The sequence below is a fragment of the Trachypithecus francoisi genome, unplaced genomic scaffold, assembly GCF_009764315.1.
Source record: "Trachypithecus francoisi isolate TF-2019V2 unplaced genomic scaffold, Tfra_2.0 Lachesis_group5, whole genome shotgun sequence".
Lineage (NCBI taxonomy): Eukaryota > Metazoa > Chordata > Mammalia > Primates > Cercopithecidae > Trachypithecus > Trachypithecus francoisi.
The window spans coordinates 33,646,284-33,659,691 of NW_022681470.1; the positions used below are offsets into that span (position 1 = coordinate 33,646,284).

The window sequence follows — 13,408 nt, forward strand, 5'->3', positions numbered from 1 at the left end:
AGTTCAATTCTTCAATTCTGCACACAAACTATTTTCTGCACACAAGCCTAGTGATCAATGGCCTAATCAAAGAAAAGCCTTGGTCCAAAGTGAAAACCACTCAGGACAGTCCTCCTGCCTGACACTCCTCTGTGGAGTTGACATCAGGGCATAGCCCTGGAGACCACCGTGCCATGGCTGCAGTGTCAAAGTTTCTGTATTAGACAGGATGAAAAAATACAGTAAGAGAACCCACTGCCTGCAGGTCTTCAAGAAAAATATACAGACTTGCTATACAAAATGTGGTCTTGGAACTAACAGCTTTGGCATCATCTGGGAGCTTGTCAGAAACGCAGAATTTCAGGACCCACCCAGACTTACTGAATTAGAATCTCCATTTTAACAAGATCTTAGGTGATACATATGCGTATTACATTTTAAGAAGCACTGTTGGATAAGAGACAAAAACTATTCCAACAACTGTGTCGTCATTATGGATCATGGCCAGAATAAATCCCACAACACTCAAAAATACAAAAAACTAAGAGTTAATGGCAGTGGATCACCATGAAATCTACCTAGGGTTGATTTCTGGTCCGTGGTGGGTTTACCTTTGACCAGTTTCCTGGCTTCAATTGTTTCTTATTCTACCTCATTTTGTTCACAAACTTTTCTACTTTGACCTGTTTTTGTGCAATTGGCAGGCTAAAAGGCAAGAAGCGATTCCCAGTCCATCTCAGTAGGTAAAGGCATTCTTTTTTGTTTGTTTGTTTTTTGAGAAGGAGTCTCCCTCTGTCACCCAGGTTGGAGTACAGTGGCGCAATCTCCGCTCATTGTAAGCTCCGCCTCCGGCATTGATGCCATTCTCCTGCCTCAGCCTCACGAGTAGCTGGGACTACAGGCGCCTGGCACCATGCCCAGCTAATGTTTTTGTATTTTTTAGTAAAGACAGGGTTTCACCATGTTAACCAGGATGGTCTCGATCTTCAGACCTCGTGATCTGCCCGCCTCAGCCTCCCAGAATGCTGGGATTACAGGTGTTAGCCACCGTGCCCGGCCAAGACATTCTTTTTAATCCTGACTCTATTACTTACTATTTCTGTAACTACATGCACATTATTTAAGCTCTCATTATTATTATTTCCCAATCTATAAAATGGGGAGGGTAAGACTTAAATGATATGTATGTTTGAAGATTAAATGAAAAAGGCGATATAACATGCTTAGCAAAGTGCCTGCTCAAAGTAAGTGCTCAAAAAGAAAAAAAAAGGTAGCTATTTGGTAATATTATTCTTAGTAACTTTCTCCCTCAACCTACATATCTAGTTTACTCTGGACTCATTGCGTCAAAGCCGAGGGACTTGGAGACTCAAATTAAATCCTCACACATATGTTTAGGAAAGCTTTAGAGTGTCTTCAGGAGGCTCTGTCTATGACACCAGTGGGCTTCGCTGTGGCAGCACCTTCATCAGGCCTGTCTGCCTGTGAAGGTCGTTGAACAGCTGCCTTCTCTAAATCCCCTCTCTGCTCACTACAGGGCTTTGCACGTAGCAGGCCCTCAGCAAACATTTGTTGAATGAATGAATTAATTAATCATTTGGAGAAAATAACTATATGCCATAATTGCTTTGCTACTTGAGTGCTAACTTTGTTGTTGTAAATGTATATAGGAAGATCCTTTGGAGCTAGTTTGCAACTTTGAGTTTGTAAAACGTAAAGCCTTTTAGAAATTTGTTATGACTCCTCATTGGATTTCTATAAATTTGTGTCATTTTTATGACATATGTTACAATGAAGCAAGTTAGCCTAAGAACTACGTCAGCCTCAAATACACAAGGACAGGTCTAGGCTGACCAGCATTCACAGAGCAGGATTAGAAGGCATTGCTGATTCGGCTGCTGTTTTTGGTTCAGCCAAAGCAGAGGTCTGTTTACTATCTTGGGAGAGGAACCAATTTAGTCTTCCTGGGCTTTATCCACATACAAACGTGGAAGACATGGAATCTTGTCTGCTGGAAATACAATGCCATGTAGCTGGTTTACTCCTTTCTTCGACTCTGATTTACCGCTGCTTAGAGCCTGAGCGTCACATTAGAGAATGAACTAAGCTTGTGCCTCAGAGAGAGAGCCAGTCATTCTTCTCAGCTTTCCCAATGGGAAGGAAGAAACTGGCCAGAAAGAAAAGATGGATTATGTAGAAAAAATGTGGATTATGAACGAGAAGGTGCAGTGGAATGGAAGAGCTTGCTTATTACAATTTGTCCACCCAGATAACCCCGCTGATATGCACCAAAAGCAATAGCAAGAAAAGGTGATGGCAAAAGTCAGATCTAAAGCAACAATGAAAGTGATATTGGAAAAGGAAGGGAAGAAAGACCCAAGGAAATCCACTCCTGAATGAAGCATAAAGAAAAGAAAAAGAAAAAAAATGTACTGTGCTTAGTGCATCAGGTGAGGTACAATTAAACCCCTGAAAGTTCTAATTTTAAATAGGTTTCCTTTTTTCTTGGTTATTTCTCTGGGATATACAGATCTATATCTCTTTACTGGTTTCTCATGAAGTAAGAAAATATAAAGGATTCATTCCTTTAACAAAATGTGGATGTTAATTACACGCCAGGCACTGTGTCCGGGATGAAGACTCAAAGATTAATAAGACTTGGTCATATCGTTTTGTAATTCCTCCTAGACTTCAGTCCAAAGCTCAGCTTTCTGCAGATAAAAAAGTATGTTTTCCTTTGTTATCAGTTACCTCACTCATACAGTTAACTCAGGATAACATAAACTTTCAGAATATACTTTTCAATCTTTTAAAAGAGTTTTATTATAACAGTGGCAGATGCTTGTGGGAAAAGCAATTTGGAAGTTTTTAGTCCAAAAAATAAAAGTCCCTCATCCATATCTCTAATCTTGGAGCAAACAGATAATTTATTTTGAGATTATATGGTCATGTTTCTCTATAAATATGCATGTTTGTATGTATGTGTATATTATATAAATATACACACAAACTCATATACATATATAACATACATTATATATAAATATATATATTTTTAGAAAAAGGAAAACATAATTAAATATATATGTATTTATAATTTTACGGAAAGACCAGACCCTAGTATATCTATTCTTCTAAAGCTTGCTTTGTTCACTTCCATTGGCTAGGAATAGACTATCTTCGGGTGGATAGACAATAAACTGGTAGCAGTGGTTGCCTGATTGCCTCTAGGGAGTGGAACTGGATTACTGGGAAATAAGAGTGGGAAGAAGATTTACTTTTCATTTTATTCTATTTTCTGCATTTTGATTACTTTAAATAAATAAACTTTTGAAATTAAAAAAAAGAAATATGGTAAATACTGTCAAGTCTATTATTATGGAAGACAGTCGTGCAGGGAAATGACAATCCAGGGAAATGTGGAGAGTGCTGCCAAAGAATCCATATGAAGAGCTGTGAGAGCATAAAATAGGCAGCAGAGAACCCTGTCTGAGTGTCAGGGGAAGCTTGGTGGGAGTGATGTTGGAGCTAGCTCTTGAAGAGTGGGAAGGAGGAGATGGTAGAATGGAGGGCAAGTTAGATAGATTGAGAATCACATGCCCCAAGTCTTGGAAGTGTGAAAAACCTTGATGCCCTCTTTCAAACTAGGGAAATCTTAGTACTGGACCCACGATGGGGCCTGACATTTGGCAGGGTATTATTTAATTATTTAAGGTTTAGCAATTTATAGAACTTTAGGAGGTGAAAGAAAAATGTAAGCAAGAAACATAAACCATAGCCAGGAAGACTAATATGTTGATCCTCAGGGCCTGGAAAGAGAGATAGATGCCCCCAGGAATTGGGCAACAGAACAGACACAAAGGGACAAGAGAGTTTCAAGTGGAGGACAAGAGAAGCATTCAAGAGAGAAAATTTCTGAGTAAGACAGAGTAGTGGTGGAGATGTCAGAGAGCAAATCTGTGACCTTGGATTGAAGCAGGAAGGAAGTCTCTAGGGACCTAAACTGTGCAGAGGCAAATGAAACGGTTTAGGATTGACAGAAGATAACCTTATGTCATCAGAGTAGAGGGTACTCGGGGTAGGTAGCAGTCAGTGATGCAATGGCTGGAGAGGTGAGAGGGGGTGGTAGGCTGAAAAATGGCTCCCACAGTCCTAATCTCTAGAGCCTGTGAATGGCAAAGGAGAGTTTACAAATGTCATTGAATTAAAGATCTTGAAATGGGGAGATTATCTTGGATTATCTGGGTGGGCCCAATGCAATCAAAAGGGTATTTATAAAAGGGATGCAGGAGGAGTCAAAGTCATAGAGAAGGCTATGTGACTCAGAGACTGGAGTGATGCACTTTAAAGATGGGGAAGAGGCCGCATGCTAAGGAATGCAGGTGGCCTCCAGAAGCTGGAAAGGACAAGGCAAGGGATTCTTTCCTAGAGCTTCCGGAAAGAGCGAGCCCTGGTGGTGCCTTGAATTTAGTCCAGCGAAACTGAGTTTGGACTTCTGGCCCCCAGAACTCTAAGAAACATAAATACGTGCTTTTTTAAGCCACCAAGTTTGTGGTAATTTGTTACAGCAGCCACAGAAAACTAATACAGGGAGTGCAGTCAGTTGTTCGTGCTGAGAAGGCAGAAAGGAGTTACTGAAGGGTTTCAAGCTGAGGAGTGATGTCATTAAATAGCATTTAAAAATAACAGGCCAGGCACAGGGGCTCACATCAGCAATCCCAGCACTTTGGGAGGCCAAGGCAGGCGGATCACGAGGTCAGGAGATCAAGACCATCTGGCTAACATGGTGAAGCCCCATCTCTACTAAAAATACAAAAATTTAACCAGGCATGGTGGCAGGTGCCTGTAGTCCCAGCTACTCAGGAGGCTGAGGCAGGAGAATGGCATCAACCTGGGAGGCGGAGCTTGCAGTGAGCCGAGATCGCACCATTGCACTCCAGCCTGGGCAACAGAGCAAGGCTCTGTCTTAGAAAAAAAAAAAAAAAAAAAAAAAAGGATAACAGACGGTGAATTGTAGAATGTAGAATGGAGTGGAGTGGCAGGAAACTGAAGAGGAAGAGATACATGACGGGGTGATTGCAATAGTTTTTGAGAACCTTGAAGAAACGGAGAACGGGAGACCCTGTTGAAGACATACTTAGGTGGTGAAAAGGACTTTGTAATGGTTTAATGTGGAGAGTAAAGAGGAGGATCAAGAAGGAATCCTCACTCCACACTGTGAGGAGTGAGGGTTCACATTTGTGAACCCATCAATGGAGTTCACAAATCTACCATAGTGTACTTATGGGGAAGAGAAAGCATCCATCATTGAGGTGCCTGGAGAATTTCCAGGTAGAAATGCTAAACACTCAAGAGCAAAGGAGGTTTCAAGCCTCAGAAAAAAGGAGAGAATTAGGAGCGCCAGTGGAGGTGGCTGCAAAATGACAGTGCCCAACAATAGGAGGGAGAGACTCACTAAGGACAAAACCCCGTGAAATGACCAAGATGAACATGGTTTCTTTAGAGGAGTATGCGCACAAAAAAAAAAATAGAGAAATAAAGGCCAAAGATTTATGAAGAGAATCTGGACAGAATTACATATGGGGGATCAAGGAAAAGAGGATTTTCAAGAAAGCTGCCCTGGTCAAGAGGGACACAGTCTTCTGCTGAGATACATGGGATGGTCACAGGATTGACATCAGGGAATCTCCAATTAAGAAGCCATAGGGTAGATTTCCTTCTCCCAGTGTTGCTTCTGTAGAGCAAAATAGCTGAAAGTGATAATTTGAAGAGTGAACTGGAGGTGAGGAGGTAGAGAAAAGAGGTATAAACTACCCTTGTAAGAAATGAGGTGCTAATACATTGAAAAGGAACAGCGGTAAAGAGGGGTGCGTGTTTATAAAAGGATTAATTTTTAGGAAGATACAAGGTTGCAGAAGAGAGAGTTCAGTGACTGAAGAGCTTGTAAAGATTAAAAAGGAGGAGGGTAATGAAGGAGTGAGGTCTAGAGGAAGCAGGGAGGGATGGGTGCCAGCACGTAGGTGGAGAAGTTAGTCTGGAGAGGAAGAACCTCCTGACATTTTCTGTGGCATGTGGGCAAAGAACGATGGGAGAAGATATGAGTAAGGTTAGACATGGGGATGGGAGGTTGAAAATTTCATTTCTGAAATGTTTTACTTGCTCTCGAAAAACAAATTAAGACAGAAGCCAGGTGCAGTGGCTCATGCCTATAATCCCAGCACTTTGGGAGGCTGAGGTGGGTGGATCACCTGAGGTCAGGAGTTCGAGACCAGCCTGACCAACATGGAGAAACCCCGACTCTACTAAAAATACAAAAATTAGCTGGGTGTGGTGGTGTATGCCTGTAATCCCAGCTACTCGGGAGGCTGAGGCAGGAGAATCACTTGAACCCAGGAGGCAGAGGTTGTGGGTGAGCTGAGATCGCACCATTGCACTCCAGCCTGAGCAACAAGAGTGAAACTCTGTCTTGAAAAAAAAAAGAAAAAAAAATTAAGACAGGCTTCATCAGACTTATCTTGAGCAAGATGATCCTCAAAGTTGGTATGGCAAACCACATAGTGTTAGCATGACAAATAAGTGCCTGTTGAATGGGAGGTTGCCTTCTGAAGATCTGGCCCAAAACACCCATCTCTGAATTTTCCTCAGTCAGGCATAACTAAAGCAAGTTACATATCTGCAATAAAACCCACATGGAAGTCACCACCTCAAGGGGGCTTTTACACCATTACTACCACCATCACCACTGTCAGTGACAACAAAGCAACAGCAACAGCAAACACCTTGAGTGCTTACCATGTGCTTGGCTCTGTGGTTCTGTGGCTCCGAGAATTTAAAGTTGCATAAGGCAAAAAACCTACTCATGAGAATTCTATGACTTTGTAGAGAGAAGGGGAGACTTTTACCCAAATAACTAACCTGAGAACACATCCCATGTAAAGGAAGATTCATAAGGATTCCTAAACTGTCGGGGCTGGAGAACTAGAGAGGGCATTACAGATGAGGTCCAGATAAATGATTGACTAAAGCAATATCACCCGGATGACTCCAGACTTCCATCCTTAAGTCCTGTGCTTTTTCCGTTTCACTTCACCCTGGTAAACTTCCTTTCCTATTCAATCCATATGTAATTTTAGGTATCTGGTCATAAGTACAGAAATAAGAAACAGAGAAACTCATTTTACTAGAAGGGTTTTCAAGTCAGAGCAGGCAATAACATGTAATCAAAGGACTCAAGCCCAAAAATAGTGTCCCTTGCATGTCACGGAAGGTATAGCCCTCGCAGCACACTTGTCACTCGTAGGGTAAAGTTCCATTCAGTATCAGCCCTCTCAGAAAGCAGGACAGAAGAATATCTCCCTTTGTCTTATGCACATATCATTCTTTATCAGTGACATTCCCTTGTGCAGCATTTGGAATAAAAGGAAATGGATGCCAAAGGAGGAGAAATATATTTAAAGAACCAGACTAAAGAACAAAACACATAAATCCTATAACTTAGAGGTAAGTTTTAGGAATGAAGGTGGTAGATAGAGATTGATGTAGACCTACTAAAATGTTTGAATGTCTTTTAAGATTAGTAACAAACAAGGAGCTTAATATAGACCGTATTTCAGAAAACCAAAGTCAACACTTAGACTGTGGCAAAACTAGCTCCTGAGCGGCAAGAGAGGGTTGCAATCAAGAAGAATAGGGCATAATGCCAAGGCCGTGGACAGAATTCCCTCTTGGATTCAGTATTTAACCTTAAGGACATTGCATTGCTTGGGAGAGAGGCAAGGTCTAGAACCAGGAGCTCTTGGTAGGGTCAGAATCTTATCTCCCAGAAATCTGAGACCCTGGCAATCCTTGAACCACTGGCAAACAGAAATAGAAGAGGATTCAGCCCTCTGGTTCGGTCCTCAGGCTCTGGCATGAAAACATAAGAAAGCTTTGCCAGCTGGAACTGGTAGTATCTACATTTGCTTATATTACATTGCTCTCTTCACAAATTGGAATCAGAACAATGTTAAGATCCTGAAGTTTGAAGAGATAGCAGAAGCCTGTGGTTGTGTTTCTGAGTTTACAGGAACCAAGGCTTGAGGGGAATGAATGACTGCAGCCACTGTAGCCCAGACACAAATCTCTTGTTTCTTCTGGGAGAAAGTGCCCAGCCAGAGGAGAGACCATCATAGCTCTGCTACCTCTTGAGCAAGGGAAAACAGGAATTTGTGTGGAGCTCAGAGAACCAAGAGCACCTCAGTCACAGAGACATACTTGCCCCTGTCGCGGCCCTGCTGACAGTAGAGGTCCCTTGTCTCAGAGGAGCCCTGCCTTGGTCACTGAGTCTTAAGATGACCCATTTCTTGAGTTTTTATTGGGCTAATTCATCACTTGCCCTTTAGCAAGTCCCATATCCACAACTTGCATGCCTCATCAGAATGCCATGTGGATAAACCCAAGAGAAATTCCATGAATGGCAATTCTAAAGCAGTCTTGGTTGATCAGATACAAATATACTGGCCACTATGTCTGCTGTACCAGAGAGTGAATCAAGACGGTATAAAAAAATTCCAATTTCTTATACTTACTTGAACTGAATACTAACTTGCTGTCAAGACAGTAGACAAAGATTTGTTTGTGAGGCTGTTATTCAGAGCTATATAAACGCTTGGCCAATAGAGATTCCCTCATAACACAAATCAGTCGGAAAAATGAGCCTACGCAGAGGGCAGGATGAAGCAAGAAGGGGTTTACTATGTATGTAGCTGCTATAAAGGGATTCCAGGCAGAGTTGGGTGTGACTCCTGGAGACTGAATCATGCTCTCTGCTTCTTCTCTCTTACTTACAAGCAGTAAGTACAAGCAGTAAGTAAATAAGTACAAGCAGTCTGATACTTTGTCCTCCCTAGGGTAGCAAAATGGATGGTGGCTGGCAAGAATCTTTTGAGGACTCTCTCTGTGATAACTAACATAGTAAGCCTACAGTTTTGACCCCATTCTGCATCTAAAATTCCCTAAACACTTTGATTTTGAGATTTGGTTTTTGCAACCAAACCTTGGAAATGTTAAAGATGGGCACAGAGCATTGTGGGAAAATCTGAGTAAGACCCGTTATTACAGACTCCTTAAAATCGGTCTTACAGATTGTATGCAGGCAGCCGGTACTGACATGAGGTATGGAATTTGCCAACAAGCATGCCACTCACCTTTACTGATGTCTTCATACTCCAGCCAGAGTCGCCGCTGCACCTGCTTGTTTGGGTACCAGATAGAACAGGACTCCTCAAAGCCGTAGATAGCTTCCTGGATGTAATGGTTGCCGAACTGGTCCAACAAAGCCACAAAATCTGCACGAGATGTAGCCCCATCCAGCGAGTGGAGAGCATTGCTGAGGGCTATGGAGAGGCATCACCCAAGGGTAAGAATGAGGGCTCACATTTTGTGTATACAGATTCCCAGGCAATTCAGTCCCAAACATGGAAGTGCCTGTGTGGCTCAAAGTGATGTGGGAGAGCTAGCTAGAAGTGTCTGGTGAGTGTTTCCATTTAGCTAAATCAGACATTTCAGTTCCTAAGTGAGTATCTTTTAAGCCAGTTGGTTGTACTAACTTTGTGCCAAGTTAAGCAAAACGTTGCCAAACCTCTACTCCTGCCCCCTTTAAATCAATGTTTTTGTTTTTTTTTTTTAATCACAGGTCTTGACATTAAATCAATTTAGTGAGTTCAAATAATGGCATTTGAAAAAAGCAGAAACAATTAGCATAGTCTAAAATAGAAACACAAATACCAGTCAAGAACATTTCACATCATGAAGATAAAGTATCGCTTCATGAAACTTCTGTTGTGTGCATGTGGGAGTATGTGTACGCACAAGGTCACGATACAAAATGTGTTCTAACTGTGGGTAGTGATCAAAAAAGGCAATTGCAAAATACTGCCTTCAGACGTAGACATGGGCAATGAGAAGACAATGACAGAAGAAAGGAAAGAAAAGTCACTAATACACTCCTATTTTATTGCAGAAATTCTAAAATAAAAGGACTGGGAAATGACAAATGGAAAAGAAAACTTGTTAGCCTCCTCTCCCCCAACCCTGCAGGCAAATCTTGGATTTGCTGTCTCTCTTTAAGAGAATTACTGTATATCTGTCTGAAAGATGGCCTATGGTAAATTTTCCAAATCCAATACCTTTTGGATCTGGCTAGCTTTTAATGATCTCCTCTTCTACATACCTGTCTCCTATGAAGGCAAAGTCAAGTCTAGTTCAGCTTGAGACTTCAAGTGCTGAGAGCCACATCACAGTGACACCATTGTGTGACTTTGAATGGCACGTGGCAACAGCGATATTTGATTGTTAACTCCTGACACGCTAAACATCTTTGCTGGGTGTACACTGACTATGGAAATGGAGTAAAATCTCTAATGTATTTTTTCCTAGAATGAAAAGTAGCTTAGTTCTTTCTAGATGTGCTGCATCAGAAGAGTTTCTGTTAGTAAGGTCCTCATCCCAATCACTTCTTGCCAAGAACTCTTTTGTGTTAAAAGAGAAAAAGTTCTGAGTCCCCTGTGTCCTATGAAAATGTGTTATATTCTTAATGCATTATCTTTATGCACAAAACTTTACCCTTTGTGAGTTTCTGTCTCACTTAACTTCATAACTTCTGTATTTGTCCTCTACCATTTATCTTCCTCCCATTGGCCTTAAGGATCTACCTCCCTACTGCTGACTCTAAAACCCTAAGTAAGTTTCGAACTCACTACTCCTTAACTTACTAACTATACAGAGTGAGCTAATATCTATTTCTCTCTCTCTCTCTCTCTCTCTCTCTCTCTCAATCCCTCAGTCTCTTCATTTCACTCACTTGCTATTTAGGAGTGTTAGGCTGATTTCTGGTTTTCCTTCCCTGCTCTTTCTTGCTCTCTTTTTTTAGTTCATTGTATGGAGTCTCTAAACTACGTTCTTTGCATTTGGAATGCTTAATTCTGTCAATTTGTGAAAAGTCTGCTTCCTCTCCACAAACTGGATGAGCCCAGGAAAAATTATACCTTCATTGGCTCCAGTCTTGCCCTTTCCTTCTCTTCTGTAGCCCAAGATAACATGTGCAATGTAATCCCTACTTAGAAAAGAATCCGATTCTAGCCATCTGCTCTTTTGGATAAATCTGAGTAAATAGCTCTCACACCTCATGTAGTAGCTACATTTTAGGCTGCATCTTCAACAATGGGACCAAAGGCTTCTCCCCTTGGAAAGGACTTCTATGTTCCAGAGAAGGTGGGCAGGATAGGCCGCAGCAGTGCTCACCCTGAGAGATGGCCACTTGGTTGAGTTTGATGTGGTACATCACAGACCGGACCTTCCAGTGCTGTAGCACAGGGTACCCAGACACTTCACTGAAGTTCACCATCCCTAAGGACAGAAGAGATGTAAGCTCAGTTCTGAGACTGATTCGTAAGTCCCAAATCAAAACACATGACCCACCTCTATGAGGAGAAGTGTTGTAATTGTGAGAAAATGATTAAATGTTCTTTGATGAAGAGAATTTCTGGAACCATAGTAACAACAGCTATCATTTATTAAACCCTTACTCCATGCCAGGCATTTTGCTAAGCACTTTGCATACATATATTAAGCCATTTGATCCTTGTGGGAGAGTTGTGTTGTTATTATTTGAATTTTTTAAATGAGAAAATTGAGGCTCTAGGCTGGCTATGTTACTGCAGTAGGTGGTTTCAGAATGATAGTCACTTTCAAACGCAATAACTTCTTGTTCTCAAAACGTGACTAGCCTCTCTCTGGCTAACTGGCAAATAGACTTTTTGGTGCTCAGTCATTTTGTCTGTAAAGTGAGAGGCTTAACTGAGATGACCTCTTGCTTCCTTTTCAATTCTGATTCCTACCAGCTGTATGATTTGGGGCCATGCAACTCATTTGTTTGCATTTTGATATCTGAAAAGTGGGGATAATAGTATTCATCCAATCTACTTTACAGGCGGGTTGTGAGAACAATACAATTATGGGCATAAAAGTACTTTGAAAAAAGATAAGATCCCTAAGACACCAGGTAAGCCAGGATGGGGCTCCAGATGAGTCTGAGGCCAGGCGGCAGTTCTTACTCATTCTGCTATGATATCCCCATAGCAAATTTATATTAAACCCTAGGCTTACTGTAATACACCCGATTTTTACTCTTTTTAATGGTTGCAGTAATTGACTCAGCTCACATACGTGATAACATTGATTTTTCTGTCTCATTTAACTGATTTGTGTTCAGTATTTAAGTTTTAATTACTCTCAGGCTGATAATGCTTATTTCTTCTTTACCAGAAGGAACAGTATCAGGGTGACTAAATCATTAAGTGGCAGGAACAGCCAAATATTGAGTGCCATCTCTGTGCCAGACATTGTGATAGCCGTGTGTTGTCTCATTTCTACTAATGGAAAACCTGAGGCTCTGAGAAGTTAAGTTAGTTGTCCAAAGTCACTCTCAATAAACACAACCTTACAGCCTCTTAGTGATGTTATTAATAGGCTCTATTAATGTTCTTCCTTGAGTACCTTGAAGGAAGAGTGTCACCCTGTTTGAATTCTAGCCATTACTATAAATATAAATGCTACTGAAACAAAATAATAAGGTCATGGAGAAAAAGTTGCCTTGCTAGGTTTAGAAAACCAATTTTAGCTTTATTTCTATGCTTAATCTTTGCTATATATGTAAGTTATAGGAATATATACACACTTGCATATGTGTGTACGTATTTATATATATACAAATATAAGAGCAACATATAGTACATTTATATATATTATGCATAGAATGTGTGGTGTGTGTGCATATCTACAAATCTAATGGCAATAATACATAGGTCGTGGATTATCCTGCCATTTTGACCCATGTTTCTTTCAGGCTAAATCAACTAATTTAATACTTAAACTGGATGAAGAGTCGGTAGGATTAATTAGCTGCTTGTCAACCCTGATCAAATTAGGTGAGTAACTGCCAAATTTTCATTTTTGTGTGAATCATATGGGAATAATTTTTGGTAAGGCAAAAAGTAAACAGGTCAGGAAAGGTGCTTAGTGAATCAATTGCTTAAATTTTATCTTAGGCAATCAAAGGTAAGCTACCTGAAACTAAGGGAAGGTTTTTAGTATTCTTTTCTTTCAAATATTCTTTTAGGGCGTTAATCTTTGTGACTACCAACAGTCATACTACTACATACTTTGGCTTTTAACTTTCACGTTAACTTCAAAAGCATACAAATGGAATTCTAACTTTACAAGTTTAAGACTTCAGTCACATACTTTAAAGGTACATTTTATGAGAGCATAAGATGTGCATGATATGTAGAACTACTTAATATAACAAGTATTGTCTAATTAGGTCAGCTCAACAGCTTTGCTTTTAGTTTGAAAAGTTTATTCATAAAAAAATAACAAGCCCACTAAATAA

The 13,408-nt window shown here is 40.7% G+C and overlaps 1 protein-coding gene across 1 annotated transcript in view; it reads right to left on the reverse strand.

The window, feature by feature from the left end:
* Positions 1-13,408, reverse strand: part of ASTN1 (astrotactin 1) — a 316,609-nt gene that overhangs the window by 65,547 nt on the left and 237,654 nt on the right. Inside the window, exons 15-16 of the mRNA XM_033197106.1 lie at positions 11,260-11,364; positions 9,165-9,353 (exon numbers count right to left, since the gene is read on the reverse strand). Coding sequence (XP_033052997.1) covers positions 9,165-9,353; positions 11,260-11,364 — 294 coding nt within the window. The remainder of the gene's footprint in view (positions 1-9,164; positions 9,354-11,259; positions 11,365-13,408) is intronic.